Here is a 17,380-nt window from a genome sequence, read left to right as displayed (position 1 = left end):
TTCAAATCACTTTTCCTCTGTGGTCCGTCCTTCCGTCCATCCATTAACAATTCTTGTTATCACTATTTCTCAAAAAGTACTGAAGGGATCATTCTCAAATTTCATATGAAGGTTCCCCTTAGGCTTTAGTTGTGCATATTGCGTTTTGGGATGATTCAGTCAACAAGATGGCCACCAGGCAGCAATCTTGGATTTTGATTGTTAAAGTTTGTTGTTATCGCTTTTTCTCAGAAAGTATCAAAGGGATTGTTCTTAAATTTTATACATAGGTTCTGCAAGGGCCTAAGTTGTGCATATTGCCTTTTGGGACCAATCGGTTAGCAAGATGGCTACCAGGCTGCCATCTTGGATTTAAGTAGTTGAAGTTTGAAAAGTAGAGATCAAATGTCAGAAATAGATCAATATTTGATGGACACGAAGATCCCTTTGGGTTCTCTTGTTAGTAATTTATATCTTGAATTCAAATAAGAATCTCAAACTTTACAATGGTGATAATGGGGTAAAGTAAGTTACTTTTGCAACTGAAGAAAAATACTATTTTGTCTGCTCCTGTTTTGATAGAGTAAAAATACCATTCGTTCGCGGTGGAGCATCTTTAAGTAAAGAAATATTGATGAATCTGCCCTATTGTCATACTGAACCTATAATATGTCTGTGATGAATATCTATGTGTGTAGACTTTGTTGTTATTTATTATCAATGCTGTATCCACATGCCAGGAGCTTGTAACGTTGCAATATATTAATTGTACAAATATGTTTGCTTTTGTTTTTTCTTTCGTAATTACTATTTCTGTAAATGGTGCTTAACGTCAATCATATGATTTTACGATGTAATCAAAATGAATCTTGATAATTAATAATCACTAAATCATGTAAAGTTAAAGAAATTGTTGATGATGAAATTATCTGAATTCCCACCACCACTACTAGTAAGTATATTATATCATACATGTAAATCATGCCTTGCATTATGTTTTATTTGTGAGAAGCATTAATACTTGCTTTTCCTTAATTGCAACATGATTTTTTCATGTATGTATTTGTTAAATTCTATTTAATAAATTATTGACATATTTCCAAAATTTTGTTGACTCCATTTTCAAATTGATAATGAACATCTAAAATTTTCTGAAATTTAAATGTAGCAATGTTTTAAATCAACATAATTTTTTTACATTCTTTAATTGGAATATTTTCTATTATTAATTGATTTTATGATTTTGCTTTAATTCAGTGATAAGCTTGCCACATAATTGATTGGATGGTACTATTGCATTGCTATTATATATAGTTACAGTTTATCCTTTCATTATGCAGATCTTGATTCTGTAAGATTATGATATTCTTTTCATTCTCATTCAAGAACAGATAACTCTGAATAATGAAAAGACTTACTGTGCAAATTATGTTACATGTTCTTCTACCATTGTGTTGTACAATGTTGAATAAATCTTGTTTTTCTATACATTATTTGTTTTAGTTTTCAGTTATTAAATTAGTTGATATGATTTAGCAGATGTCTCAGAAGTCCATTACAAATCATACTTTCAAAATTAACTCCCTTGAAAGCCAACTAGTTGTCATCTACATCGTTGTTAGTAATTCAGTCCCCAGTTTTATTATCATTTCTAAATTTGCATAGCATATGAATTCCATTGAGAAAGCATCACAGAAATTAAGAATTAAAAAGAATTAGAAAGATAGAAGTTCTTTTAATTTTGTTTTTATTTTTCCTGAACATCTGTAACGATTCCTATGGAGAATTATAAGTTTATAATTTTCCGTAAGTTAATGAATAAGGATGAAACTGGGCCTAGAACTCAAGAGATTTAAAAGAAATATGGAAGGATGATGATGTCATGGTTTACGTACAAGTCCACCATTACTTGGACAAAGTCAGAAGTGAAAATAAGGCATTGAATTTTTCTGGAATAAATTATTTATTTCGATAAAACAATGTAATAAATATCAATAAATTTGAAATAGACAAATATAACAACAGTTAAAAGGCTTCCAACAAATCAGTGACATGATAGTTTACAATAGTAGTGTCCTAAAATATACCCCATGGTACTCATGTGAGTTAAAATAATTCTTCTAATCAACCGATTAAAAGCTTGGGAAGATCATAGAGTCTATCTTTACAAATTGATTCCAATTACAATCATATTCCACATTCAGTTGAGGATAATATTTGATACTTGACTTGCACCCATGGATATATTGCAGTGAAACCGGACACTATTGAAATGATTAACACACATGCATATCTTAGAAGGGCATCACTCAGGATCAAGGTGTTTTTTTATATATGTAATTGCCTGAAGATGGGGCAACCCTGAAAGCACTAGCGACAAAAAAGTGACTTTTTATGCATTGTTGATCTTTTTGTGTTTAGATATGTAATCCTATACACTAAGTTAAGTTTTTGACAGTCCACTATCTGCACTTCAAATATCTAAACGAAAAATGGGAAAATTATCTCTGACCTACGTAAAACTAGACTTAAAGATGCTCCGCCACCAAAATAGCATAAATGATACCCATCATTTCAGCAATAATTGGTATGTCTAATTTGCTTTCGGTGCATGCGCAATCAGTACTGCATTCCATTTAGGATATAGTCAACAGAATTTTTTTCCGGATGGAATTAATTGTTTTTTAATAATATTTTTATCTTGCAGTAAAATCAGAAGCTCGAACTTTTCAATGGTGGTAATGGTGTAAAGTAACTTTTGTAACTGAGGAATAATACTAATTCATCTTATCCTGTTTTTGATAGAGAAAAAATATCATTTGTCTGCAGTGGAGCATCTTCAAACAATGTCCTTGGCATAAATATCATTGAAATTTGGCTTCAAATGGCTTAAATTCCAACTTTGGTGAAAAAATCTTTCAAAATGTCACATTCAGACTTAACAGTCCAATACATGTACCGATTATATCATTCTGAATCCAACAAACAATCAGAGAGGTAACAGGTTTTCACAGAGTAAAATCACCCACTATTCATAAGGCAATGTCAAACACATATAAAAGTTTACACAAGTCAACAATATTAATATAATACAAACTTGCAAATTCTGATATTGAAGTACATTTCCTAGAGACTTACATTATATGATAAGACCAATTCCTACTTTGTAGCAGTAAACTCTTTAATATCTGGTGTCTGTAAAATCATGCTGTAAACTTATTTAGCATCCCATATGAATCATATAAAATCAATGAAATACCTGAGCATCAAAATTGTGTCTGATGTCATGATAAAATTTTGGAGAAAACTTTTGGTAAAATCAAACCACTAAAAACACATTTGCATTTTATAACTTCAAACTTGAATTTTTCACAAGATTTTCTTAAACACCACTAAACAGTTCATTTGGAAAACAAACATGAAGTCACTATCACCTTCCTTTTCTTTTTTAACTATGTATTCATTTTCAAAAAGCATCGACCATCACAGTAAGATAAAGAATTTCTGGATCAATTATTGAAGCCTTGCATAAAAATGTTATTACCGTATTCGACCCAATAAGCGCCCATGTCCCTATAAGCGCCCTTCCCCTTTTTGAGGCCTCAATTTCAATTGTACAAGCATAAACAAAGTCCCAAACTACAAAAAACTGTCTAGATTTGCAATAATTTCGTCTTATTAGCACCTTTTCATTTTTTCAATTTTTTAAACGCCCTGGGCGCTTATTGAGTCGAATATGGTATGTATATTCCATCACATCTCCAATTCCACCAGAATTTGGAATTACATTAAGATTTTTCCATCAATACAATCAGAGATACAACACCATAAGCATGAAAGTTTGTCGGAGTTTGAAGGCAATTCCGCGTCTAACTCAAAACGCCTTCTTTACTTCTAGAATATTTTCTCCATCAATACAATCAGAGATACAACATCACAAGCATGCATGTTTGTCTGGTAGTCACAAATCCATAATCCGGTAAGTTTGAAGGCAGTTCCTCACCTAACTGGATTTGCCTTCTTTACTTCTTGAATATAACTTCCGGGCACTCAATTTGTAGCTCTTCTGCTTCTAGAAGCTGTTCTAAGAGGTGGAAGATCTTCTGAGAACACTTCTCTTCTTAGAAGATCGCAAATAAAGTTGAGCTTAGTCAGAAGACAGATGACATCTCTCAGTCCTATGGAAGACTACAAAAGACTCCCTGGTATATTTTCCACAGCCTAATTACAAGAAGCTGGATGAAGTGTGGTGAGCCTATTCAAAGCTCGCCAGGAAGAGACCTCAGTAAAAGGATGTTGTCCCACAACAAGTATCAGGAGAGACTACATGTCAGGAAGAGACTTTGGTATATTCAGTAAAATAACATCATCCCACAACTCTGGTACCATGAGAGACATCTTGTTCTGTCCAGTCTGGTATCAGGGAGACTACACAACATTCTGTTCTGTCCAGAATGATCTCAGTATACTCGGTCTGCTATCAGGAGAGACTGCACGAAGTCTTGTTGTTCTGTCCACTTCGTTGCTATAACAGAAAACAAGCATTCATTGATGCTCAAGCTGTCATCTTCAATGCCTGTCAGACAAAAAATGGTAAACATAAAATTAAAATCAGGTTGATTTGATCTAATCAGTGAACTTCGTTGTTTATACTTCAATTTAACTTTTTTTATTGTCATATCATTATAGTTCAGTAATAAACGGTGGTATAGTCAAAAAAATGTAACTCTTTATAAATTCAGAGAGAAATTACAAATTTGAAACCTACCCTTCTACGTTGTTGGTCCCGATTGGCCTCTTCTTGACTGGCGGCAATGGCCTGGGCCAGTAAAAGGTCATCCTGTTCCTGCTGGGTCATCCTAAAGGTTAAAGGTCAATGTGTACATATAGAATATAAAAGATCAAAACTAAGAGTAACAAAATAAAGAAAGTCCTTTTTTTCTTGGGTAAAAAGTCAACTGAGTATGCTTTTTAGGTTAAGGCATTTCTGAATCATTTAGAACAGTTTGTATACTGGTTAGGTAAGTGAATGAATTAAAATTCATTTTATCAAGTAAATGGTAAAATTACTCTAATGAAAAGCTGCAGGAAGCACTTATGGCTGAGAAGTGGATGAGGGTTAGTTTGAGAAATAAGAAAGTGATTTTATTTTGCCTTAATATCCATGACAAAAAACCTATAGGTTACCTGATTTGTATAAGATATGTGTGATGAGATACCTACGCTTTATTTGAGGTATTACTATTGGAAGGTGCTGGTGAATCGGACATGGACATCTGTATTGCTCTAGCCAAAGCTTCTTCCTCTGTCTACAACCAAAGGTCATCAAGTAAAATCTACCTTCAATTCTCTAAGTATATTTGAATCATAGAATTTTTTTAGTATCAAATCGTTCCATAAATTTTTTTCTTTATTTCGAATTTTCACTGGAAATATAATCAATTTATTGACAATATTTTCAATATCATTACAAGAGGCCCATGGGCCTTATAACGGTCACCTGAGTTAGAATATATAATGAAACAAATAATGAAACAAATTAAAGACATATAAACACTATATGCTGGGCCTTGAAATTGGTCAGTGATTTATAAATTTGTTTTTTTAGACTATGAAGAGTATTTGCTTCCATCAAACCTGTGAAATTAGAGGTATTTTTTGAAATTTTAATCATTTTGACCCTGTTTGGTCCTGCCCCTCTGGTCCCCCAGGGGGTCATCAAGGACAGATATGAATGTTAAAATGCTATATCTTAGGCTAATAATTCTAATCAAGTTTGACTAATTTCCTACGAAAATTGGGCAAATAATGTTCAGAAATATGTTTTTCCTATATAAACTAAAGTAAACTTGACCCCTCCCCAGGGGTTAACATGAGACCCCAAGGTCATACAATTCACATTTTTTATAAAACACCTTAAGACCTTTCCATCTATAATTATTTGATTCTACTATATTTTTTAAATTTTAGCCTATTTGACCTTTTTTGGCCCCGCCCCTCTGCCCCCAGAGGGTCGGCCGGGACCAATATGGATATGATATTAAAATGCTATCTCAGGCTAATAATTCTAACCAAGTTTGACTCGTTTCCAATGAAAATTGAGCAAATAATGTTCAGAAATATGTTTTTCCTATATAAACTAAAGTAAACTTGACCCCTCCCCAGGGGTTAACGTGAGACCCCAAGGTCATATAATTCACATTTTTTATAAAACACCTTAAGACCTTTCCATCTATAATTATTTGATTCTACTATATCCAGAATTTTAGAAGATTTTTGAAGTTTTAGCCTTTTTGACCCTTTTTTTTGCCCCGCCTCTGCTCCCAGGGGGTCGGCCAGGACCAATGTGGATATGATATTAAAATGCTATCTCAGGCTAATAATTCTAATCAAGTTTGACTCATTTCCAATGAAAATTGAGCAAAAAATGCTCATTAATGTGTTTTACCTATATAAACTATAGTAAACTTGACCCCCTCCCCAAGGAGAAACAGGAGACCCCAGGGTCATATAATTTACAATTTTTATAAACAAACTTTAAGACCTTTTCATCTATAAAGTGTATTTGATTATACCATTTCCAGAATTTTAAAAGAATATTTTTTAAATTTTAGCCTATTTGACCTTTTTTGGCCCCGCCCCTCTGCCCCCAGAGGGTCGGCCGGGACCAATATGGATATGATATTAAAATGCTATCTCAGGCTAATAATTCTAACCAAGTTTGACTCGTTTCCAATGAAAATTGAGCAAAAAATGCTCATAAATGTGTTTTCCCTATGTAAACTATAGTAAACTTGACCCCCTCCCCAAGGGGAAATGTTAGACTCAAGGGTCATATAATTCACAATTTTTGTAAAGGACCTTAAGACCTTTCTATTTATGAAAAGTATTTGATTCTACCATTTCCAGAATTTCAGAAGAAGATTTTTGAAGTTTTAGCCTATTTGACCCTTTTTTTGCCCCACCCTCTGCTCCCAGGGGGTCGGCCAGGACCAATGTGGATATGATATTAAAATGCTATCTCAGGCTAATAATTCTAACCAAGTTTTACTCGTTTCCAATGAAAATTGAGCAAAACATGCTCATAAATGTGTTTTCCCTATATAAACTATAGTAAACTTGACCCCCTCCCCAGGGGGAAACGTGAGACCCCAGGGTCATATAATTCAGAATTTTTGTAAAGGACCTTAAGACCTTTCTATTTATGAAAAGTATTTGATTCTACCATTTCCAGAATTTCAGAAGAAGATTTTTGAAGTTTTAGCCTATTTGACTCCTTTTGACCCTGCCCCTAAGGCCCCTGGGGGTCAGTCATAGAAAATTTGTTAATAGGATTAAATGGCCATCTCATACTGATAATTCTGACAACATTTGACTCATTTCCTATTACAAATGACCAAATAATGTGCAAAAATGTGTTTTCCCAATATAAGCTATAGTAAACTTAACCCCCTCCCCAGGGGGAAACTAGAGACCCCAGGGTCATATAATTCACAATTTTTGTAAAGGACCTTAAGACCTTTCTATCTATGAAAAGTATTTGATTCTACCACATCTGTGAGTAGAGAAGAAGATTTTTGAAACTTTACTCAATTTTACCCCTTTTGGCCCCTCCCACAGCCCCCGGGGGGGTGGGGACCATATAATTCACAATTTTGATTGGCCTTATGCCTTAGAAGGTTAGTGCAAAATTTCATTGAAATTGCTTCAGCAGTTTTGGAGAAGAAGACGAAAATGTAAATTGTTTACGGACATACAACGCACGACGGACGTCGCACGACGGACGACGCACGACGACGGACAAAAGGCGATTAGAATAGGTCACTTGAGACTTCGTCTCAGGTGACCTAAAAATGGTAAATATATTTAGTATGACCTAGTTAGTGACATACATATCATATTTTTCTTCAAAATTTCAATTTAAATCTATCGTCATTTATCCATAGTTGCTATTTCTCTATATTGTATCCAATATACTGAAGAGTTATCTCCTCTTTAATATTTCCATTTTTTCTTCGGAGACCCACGGGTGATCACACTACACTATGCTACACTTATCACCCAACGGACAGCTCGATCTTAGAGCACTGTTTTCGTCAAGTGCCATCTGATTGGCGGCCCAGTGTTCTCCCCAGGATTTTTTCACTGCACTATGGTAATTTTTTTCCCGTTGCAAACTGCGCGGCGCAACGCGAATAATCTTTTTTGTGCCACAATTTAATTATAATGGCCTAGTGTTACAATTAACCCTAGTAGTGCTGAATTGTCTCATTCTGGCTATGTCTGAATGCTGAATTGTTCAGAAAAATTAAAAAAAAAAAAAAAAAAATGAAAATGCTTAAAAATGTTAAAGACCTGTTTTACTTTATAATTTTGATTGTAAACCACAGTTATATATAAGTTTTTCCCTCTGAAGGAGGGTTAATAATAACAAGGAACACTTTTATTTGAACATGTATACATGAAAATGAATGGCGTTTACATCATGCACATATTTTATCAAATTTTTACACAAGATTCTTTCATCTTTATTTTTTAGTTGTAATTTGCACGATATAGATGTACATGTATGTATGTTTGCGAATATTACGTTTTCAATTCATTTCATTAAATTCTAATTTAAGATCCATCTGCTTTACAATGTGACACAAAGTCAACCCAGGTGTGCATAAAGTTGGAAAAAGCTTGATTAGCGAAGAAGCCCATTCATACGGCAATTGTGCCACATATTCGGACAAACAAGCAACAAATTATCGTCTACGACAGCAGGGGTAGAACAAATATTCTGCAGTCAATAAAATATATAAGAAATCTTTCATATAAGAGTTATTCCAAGATATTAATCAGTTATCTCCCTTGTAGAAATTTATGTCCAACAACAGTTCATCTCTTCCAAGCCTAAATGTCTGTCATGCATAGCAGAGCTGATAGTTTCTCCTTTGTCATTTAGGTAATCTGTTACTTAGTAACATTGGGAATGTTTAAATTGAGGTTGTCCCTACATGTATCTGTGTGTATTTTTTTTTTAAGGTTTTAAGGAGAAATGTATGTGTTAAAAGCACTAAAGACATCTGTAAGTACAAAACTGCAAGAAAGGACATAATCACAATTTTAAGATATATAGTCCTTTAAAGTAAGGACAGAAAATAGTACCAAGTGTACTTTGCTGTTAGACAGCTAAAGTGTTAAAGCAGAAACTCTGTAAACTCACTTACCTGAAAAACTATGGGAGATTCATTCCAATACATTGAACGTTCAAACTTGTGATAAAAATGTCAGCAGTAACAGTGTGGTAAAATTGTCAGCAGTAACAGTTTGTAGTAAAATTGTTAACAATAACACAGTGGAACTATATATACAATTTTGATGGAGTTTTAAAGTTTATTCCTCCAGAACAGACTTCAGACGTTTGTATGCCAGCACATACTCAGCTTTTGTGTGAAAAAGTTCAAAGCATGGCTCAATGCAGAGTGCCACTTGGCATTGTTTGCATTGGAAGCAGGTTTCCCGTCCCATTCGTTTCGGTACTGGTTCCTCTGGATTAGCGCTTCGGAACAACTCTGCTTCAGCAGGCCCACAAACGACACATCGTCGCTTTGCGTGATTCCTGTTTCCTGAGGATGGCAAGTGGCAGATGAAGTGTCTAGCACTGAGTCTTTGCAAAACTTCAGCTGATGATCTCTTCCTGCCTCTAGATGAAGGACCAGATATTTCTGATGCAGTCACCAACTGATTCACCAACTCCCTTCTGAACACTCTCTGCAGGACAGGTTGTTGACTTCTGGTTTTATACAGAATGTACGAATTTAAAACAGCTAGGCCGAGCACATGGAAAAAGACCTTTTTCCACCACTTCAAAGTCCTTCTTTCAAAGCTGCCATACGCTACCATCTGATCACATCTATCAACAGCACCCATATATTTGTTGTAGCTTAAAATGCAGTCTGGTTTTTGAATTTCAATTCCTTCCTGGTCTCTCTTACCAGAGTCTTCCATGACACCTAAATGTATTATTATATAGTAAAACTATCCATTTTAAGCCACAAAATGTGATAGTGTAACAAAAATGTTTACATGAATTCATTTTGTCAAATTTTATAGTAGATAATCATATTGTTTACGGCAACATGAAAACAATTACGAATAGGAAAGCAAAAATATTTTGAAGTTAAAGAATCTAAACATATACCAGTACTGAATGTGACATTGAAACATAAATTGCCACAATATAACATTCTGTTAAAGAATATTCACATTCAGTACATTTATATTTACCATTATACAGTTTGGTTTTTTCAATATGAATGTGAACTCAACAGAGTATTATCGAAGTTATGGTGCTCAATACATGTATCGTACCTTTGTGTATTGTTGTGAGAAGATGTACATCCTTTTTGTCTGCGTACTTGACTGCAACAAGCATGTCGTTGTTCATTACAAACATCTCGCCTCTAACCAAACGCCGATCCTTTAGATCCTGAGGTACACCACGTCTGTTTTTTCGCAAGGTTCCACATGCCAAGGTTGCGTTAAGAAATAAGGAATAAAATAATTGTGGACTGCTGAAGTAATTGTCCATGTATAAATGGTAGCCTTTGTTTAGAAAAGGGTCAGCAAGACGCATGATGAGATCGTATGTTGCTCCAAACTGACTGTTCTGTCCTCCGTGACCAGTGTATAGTTCCATACGACTGCAATAGCCATTGTCAGAGTCACACAACATGTAAACCTTAAGTCCATATTTAATGGGTTTGTCCGGGCTATACACACGGAAATGGAGGTTCCCTCTCCAGGGTATCATCCCTTCATCAATGGCAATGTTCTTGTTAGGGTTATAACAACTTTGAAAGTTGGAAAGGATATCCTTGTAAGGCTCACCTAATTTCTGTAAAGGCGAGTAACCTGTTTGCCCTCTAGGAACTGCCCCAGAGTTGTCTGCTAGATGCAGTACACTCAACAATGATAAGAATCTGTCTCTAGACATCACAGATCTGAAGAATGGTGTATTTATAACAGGATTACCAGACCAATAGTCCTGAATATCCAATTGCTGGACAAGTCCCATCGCAATTGTCATCGCTATGAACGCTTTCATTTCCCCTAGCGTTGTGTCTCTGTCCATTTCCTGTACCTAGAGTGACTTGGGAGGTCAGGGTGTGTTTCACTGTATGTGGCAGCGTATCTATTTGTCTCAACCACGATCTTCTGAATTATATTGTCAGTAATAATACATTCAAAGTAGTCTAAATACGACAAGCTACCTTCTTCAGGTACCGACAAGATGTCCGTGTTAATACCTGCATTACCGGTAAAAGTGAAAGTAGACGGTTCCTTTCCGCCTTCAACCCAATTATCGACATTAAATCCAGTTCCGTCCTCGGCAATGTTGTCGATATCTTCAATATCAAAGCCCTCAAACTCATCGCTATCTTCGTCTAGAAAGATTTCTTGAAATATCTGACGAAATTCCGGCAATACATTAGCTAGCTCGCCGGGGTTCTCCGGCTCCGCCATATTTGTTTACATTACCGACGAAAGCAGACACACATGATCGGTACTGTTTTGTTATAATAAATCAGGTTATGGTATTTCCAAACGACGGTAATCAATTCGTACACAAACAAAAATATCTTATATTGATGTCTTAGTCATTTATTAATCAGAGCTGAAAGCCAGTCTTATAAAATAAGACTAATCTACCCTTCCGTATACTGAAGTAATCTATCGTACACAGTAAGTGGTGACGTAATTAAAGTAGGTCAATCTCGCGCCTAAAACTCGATCCCAATTTTCTTGAATTTTCTACTAATTTACGGTCATGCAATAATTTACAGGCATCAGAACGATTAAAAATTACCTTTAGATTTGAATCGCATTATTCCCCGGCCATGACAGTGGTAAATAAGTGGATATATCCAATCAGTAACACAGAGCACTACGTGCACCTGCCATTGGTTTTGTGCGCACACTGCACTGAAAACATTACATCTGTTTCCGGTGACGTAACTATCTATAAATGTCGCGATTTCCGGAAAAATTCCCGATGTATAGGGATTTCTCGGTCCGTACTGAAAATGCCAGATGTTATAAGACACGACTTCTATGTGAATGGAAAGAAAATATACGGGATTAACTAGGTATCTTATCGTTTCAGAAAATATATCTCAGTATATAATTATTTTTTGCACATTAACCGGGGAATACCCCTCTTCATAGCCAGAACACCAAAAGGCGTCAATAGCAGGACACCAGTAAACAGCCAAAAGGCGTCCTCAGCACTACTAGGGTTAAAATTAAAATAACAAAAAATAATAACATTTTGATCTCACTGTCACATTTCATGAATCCAGGTTAATTGCATTTTAAAATTATTAGAATTATTTTCATTTTTAAATTAAAATTATTTTGATGTGTTTCACAATTCTAGATTATTATGGGATTATGCATCCATCACTATTTGTGTATTTAAAATATTTAAAACAGACTGTAGTTACTGTATGGTACTGTAAATGTAACTTTTGAGAGAGATAAAAAAAAAATATTGATAAAATTTAAGTCTTTTATAACACATATCTGTACAATTGTATGACATGTTTATAATCATCCAATTATGCTTAAAATTTACAAATTACAAATTTTGGAAATTTTTTCAAATCCGGATTTCTTATACCTATCTGGCTCTATTATTACAATTACCTAACACCAAAATGGCGGTCATTTCGGTTGCAAAGTTTGTGGTATCTTTCAGCAGTATATGACATTAAAAACATGAGTAAATCATTTACAATTGCAGGCAGTGTTTGTTTTTGGGATGATGTTCACTAGATATAATCAAAACATCTGTTGAAAAGGTGTCGGTTTGTTTCCTAAACTGCCGATGTGCTGTACTTCAGTTACGTCGCCGTAGCACACATGATTGAAAATGATTTGATCAGTGATTTCTCCTCTCTCTAGCTGACCTATATCCCCAGACTGCTAAATAGAACAAATGAGGTCTTGGTTAGGGACTAGTCACACCTCTTTTGTTTACTTATCAATGCAATTTAACAGTACAATCTGGCAGGGCACCTCTGCGGATCACAAGTAATCAACACGGTCACGGTCGTAAAAATGGACCCAATCACATGGCACAGCGGCATGACAGACATCGTAAATTTATAAGCATACTACTTGTCAGGTAGCAGGAGGGATTTATTATGAGGTTTATATTCAGTAGACCTACTTAGAGAAAATGGGGGTCTGATTTATTGATGTGCAACGGGAGGCCGAAAGTGCGCTACGGAAGAAATTCCCGTGCAACGGCTCAAAATTTCCACGCAACGGGACCGTTATGCGGAAAGGGCCTGGGGAGAACACTGTTGGCCCCAACGGATTTTCCTGCCGATTTTTTAGCCATTGAGTATTGAGGTAACATACGCTTCACAGAAGCTGTACATAAACAAAATAAATATTCTCCCTCCAAACTGAAGGGTTCTAATTTATAAAAAGTTATTGGTTTCTATTTATAGAGTGACATCACGGGTGATAAGTGTAGCATAGTGTAGTGCGATCACCTGAGGGTCTCCAACGATGCATAAGAGTAGATCTAGCTATATATCTCTGCTATCTCTACATTGTATCGAATATACTCACCATGTTTCCTTGTACTGATTGGCTACTCGTCTGTCCCATCTGTCTTTCTCTTCGCTCTCTAATCACAAGATGTATAAATCATTATTTTGTATAAAAAATTTAAAATGAAAATGAATTAAAGGTTAACACAATCCATTTGCTCTTTTTCTTTAAAAGAGGATTACATCTTAATATTCTAAAAGTAATTCTAAAGCAAATTTTCTATATTTTGTTTTCTCATAATGGTTTAAACTTGAGAGACTGTAGACACTCAATACTAAGCAAATTATTTTTAAAGAATTCTACATATACACACAAAGATCAATAAGCATCTGTTACAAACAAACCACAAATGTGATTGATCTTATCACCATGGGAGCTAGATTAATAAGAGGAACAGTAACCCTAATGGAAGTGATTATTAGAATGTTATAGAAATATTACCTGTCGAGATCCCTTCCAAAGTTGTGTTGTGTGAGTTTAGTCTGTTGTGGTTTGGCTTTAGCTGTAGCTTGTGTTTTGTTGACAGACGGTTTAGATGGCTGTGGTTGGTTCCTAAATATGGCTGCAGCTCTGTAAGTCAGCAAAACCCAATGAATATACACTACATTGCCAAATTAGTCACTTGTTATACAATATTTTGATACACACAGCTATAATATTACAAATGCAAGTATGGGCAGGGATCTCTACATAATTAAGTAATCATCATTAAATATTACAGAATTTAACAAGGTTCTTCATAAACTTTCCTTGTGACCTAATTTCATTTTTTGATGTTGTTGTTGTGGTGTTTTTTTGTGGTTTTTTTTTTGGGGGGGGGGGGGTGGTCAGAGAGGGGATGGTTCAAGAAAGAGATGATAAACAGTCAACCTACCCTGTCTTAGACATCCCTCTGCCAGTATCCTCAAATCCCTGACAATCATGGTCCAATTCATTTCTGTGTTTCAGGCAAAAATTCTTTTGGCATGTATCACAAATGACAGGAATGAGCTTAAACAAACAAAACATCAAAATTAGAGATCACTGAAGTCTCCTAGGTGAAACAGAGAATATTTAGAAAAAATGACAGATTTTTTTACACAAAATTGCAAAATAGAATACTTACTTCCTTTTGTTTGCAGCCTTTGTGTGAGCATCTATTTGTATAAATCTGAAAAATAAAACAATAAAATTTAATGTTGAACAGAAAATAATAAATCCAGGAGATATTAGTGCATAAATCTATATCCTGAGTGATATACTAGACTAGTCAACTGAAAGCGAAATGCAAAATGTTTGATACACAAAAAAAAATGTTTGTTTTTTTTTCCAGAAATTAAATTTCAATTTCTTTCTTTATGCTTTGCAAAAAATTATCTTTTGTTACTTGTTCAACTTTTAATCTTGTAATAATACAGTATTTTGTTGTTTGCTATGTATGTATACCAACCTTGCGTCTTTTCCTGGCCGGATCTGATTGACAGTCATTGTCGATGTGTTGCCCGACCACAGCATCAGGAACCTCGTTTTTCTTTATAGGCACTGGCTGGTTACACAGCGGACAAACAGGTACCTGGTTATCCTGGTTAAGTAAATGTATTATACATTGTGTGTTTAAAAACCAGACACAATAGGTTTTTATATTCATGTTTGAACAGAAAAACCTGGTTATAATGAACCCCTGGGAAGTGACTGACGAAATTACTTTGTTACAAACACAGTTTAATCTTAATAATGGTTATACACATGTCTTGTAGGATTTTGACAGAATATTATGTTATAAACATACATTCATTATAAGTGTGTTTGTTATAAACATGTTTTGCTATATTACAAAGTCAATCTGATTAAAATCAGATATTGTACCTGTATTGAAGATCTGGTTTTAATCAGATTGTTAGTTACAAAGTGTTCCTACAGAACTTGGTAATTAAATTTTACCGCACTTACCTTTTTGTAAGACTCTGTACATTGGTGGCAGTTGTACATTATGTGGTCACCACTGTCAAAAGAAATTATACAAAATTTAGTACAATCCATCCCGCTAATGGATATATCCGAGTAAAAGTGAAAAGATCTACATTATGTAATTCACCTTTTGTACCTGATATTCTAGTCAGTCTGGAGCCAAGATTCTCTGTCATATTATAATATCATACAGACCTACAGGTACCATTTAGTGTTACTGGTTGTATATCATTTATTACTTTCACTAGAAAAAAATACTCACCAAAATATTTGTGAACAGGCGTCACATTTCATTGGCAGGAAATCTGAAAGATAAATAATGAAAAAAATTAAATAACATAAACAAATGCGAATTTAACTTGAGCTTTGTTCAGGTTAAGGAGAAGAGCTGATTTTACCAACGTGTTTATTTATGTTATCACAGGAGTTTCACTTATCCCTATTGAGATTCCTCCTCTAGACTCTTTTATATTCGGACATCTGATAGATGTCTCTCGTCGGAGAGACATCTATCAGACGTCCGAATATAAAAGAGTCTAGAGGAGGAATCTCAATAGGGATTAGAGTTTGACGTATCTATCTACATACGATACGTTGTAGAACCCGTTTCCGGTTTTAACACAACTATACTATATATTATTGACGTTCTGTCAATAATATATAGTATAAAATACCCCTTTACACTTATACCAGGTTTTTTTATATAGTATATAGGGGCATTTTTATATATTTATACTATATACACTATTATATATATATTACTGACATAACGTAAAGCTCCTGTGATTCAGAACAACTTGTCAACATGACACGATTCATTATTTTATCCTATATCAAAGACTTACCGAGTTGTTTACAAGACTTGCTGGAACAATGGTCTCCTAAATGTGGTAATTCCATTTTGGCGCAAGTATCTAACCGTTAGAACAATGTGTTTACAGCGATTCTTTACTTCAAATGTACGGTGACAGAGCAAATCTCCGCTATATAACACGGAAATTGCGTCACTTCCGTTTCAGCCATCTCATTCAATAATAAGGGACAATCTCAAAAATAAAATTATGATTGCTACAGTTTGTCATTCAAAAACACATCTATTTTCTTATCGGCGTATTATGTAATGAGATACTTTTTATTAATTCATTGCGATTATCATTGCTCAATATTACAGCAAATAAAGTTGTTTAAGATATGTATATATGTATTAGGTTTTGATATACGCCCCGGAACCTTCCCGAAAACTCTAGTATATTGAGTCAGATACGGGATGTGTTTAGGTCAGAAACAGGAATGGTTATTGATAAACCTTAAATTTTAGTCTCGTTATGTGTCTTTTAAAAAGATAATTACTGAGAAATTAGAAAAAAATAAGCAGAGAAACGGCAAAAACACATAAACAGAAAATATGAAAAGAACTCAATATTGAGAAAAATCGTTTGATAAATACTGGAGTATAGTTTTAAAATTATAATTATATAGTACTGTTACGAAACTTTTAATACTCCGAAAATGCATCAATTATTTTGATATCATTAAATTTGTATGCTTAACAAAGATTCTTTCTTGTGTTTTCCAATGCCTGTGGTTATGTAAATCTCTGGTTTTCAACTTGAAAGTTTCCAAGTAACTTGTCTTTTGATATAGTTATTTTGCAAACCTAACTTATAGATTTAATTAAAAGAGATTTTTTAATACTTAATTTTAATACAGTGTAATTAGTCATCTTTTCTATCACTAAACATCTGACGACAGTAACTTAATCAAGCATTTTTTCTGCATTCGGAGATCTATATGTGAATGGCGTCTAATAAGATGGAAGGCAGGGAAATGTCAAAAGTAA

General features: G+C 34.4%; 1 protein-coding gene across 4 annotated transcripts; it reads right to left on the bottom strand.

The window, feature by feature from the left end:
- Positions 1–1,923: 1,923 nt before the first annotated feature.
- Positions 1,924–16,548, bottom strand: LOC138327617 (AN1-type zinc finger protein 2A-like). 4 transcript variants are annotated; one of them, XM_069273870.1, is made up of 11 exons: positions 16,386–16,545; positions 15,803–15,845; positions 15,523–15,574; positions 15,023–15,154; positions 14,699–14,743; positions 14,468–14,583; positions 14,035–14,163; positions 13,612–13,669; positions 5,203–5,288; positions 4,748–4,838; positions 1,924–4,555 (listed from the first exon to the last, which is right to left on the bottom strand). In XM_069273870.1, the coding sequence occupies exons 1-11, from the start codon at positions 16,438–16,440 to the stop codon at positions 4,535–4,537; spliced, it is 828 nt and encodes a 275-aa protein (XP_069129971.1). In that variant the 5' UTR covers positions 16,441–16,545; the 3' UTR covers positions 1,924–4,534. The 4 variants fall into 4 exon arrangements, 3 of the variants coding, with proteins under 3 accessions (XP_069129971.1, XP_069129970.1, XP_069129972.1); XM_069273869.1 differs by having other exon boundaries at positions 1,924–4,504; XM_069273871.1 differs by lacking the exons at positions 1,924–4,555; positions 4,748–4,838; positions 5,203–5,288 and adding an exon at positions 11,314–11,536 and having other exon boundaries at positions 16,386–16,548.
- Positions 16,549–17,380: the final 832 nt, after the last annotated feature.

This window comes from Argopecten irradians, chromosome 7 (genome assembly GCF_041381155.1).
Source record: "Argopecten irradians isolate NY chromosome 7, Ai_NY, whole genome shotgun sequence".
Taxonomy (NCBI): Eukaryota; Metazoa; Mollusca; class Bivalvia; order Pectinida; family Pectinidae; genus Argopecten; species Argopecten irradians.
This window is presented reverse-complemented; position numbering and strand designations above follow the sequence as displayed.

What these genes read in the sequence shown, in the direction of transcription:
- LOC138327617 (XM_069273869.1), bottom strand. Translation starts at nt 16,440, where the DNA reads ATGGAATTACCACATTTAGGAGACCATTGTTCCAGCAAGTCTTGTAAA. An exon ending in AATCAGTACAAGGAAACATG is followed by an intron (nt 5,289 to 13,611) that starts GTGAGTATATTC and finishes CTTTGGTTGTAG; the next exon opens with ACAGAGGAAGAAGCTTTGGC. An exon ending in GGGACCAACAACGTAGAAGG is followed by an intron (nt 4,505 to 4,747) that starts GTAGGTTTCAAA and finishes TTTCTGTTATAG; the next exon opens with CAACGAAGTGGACAGAACAA.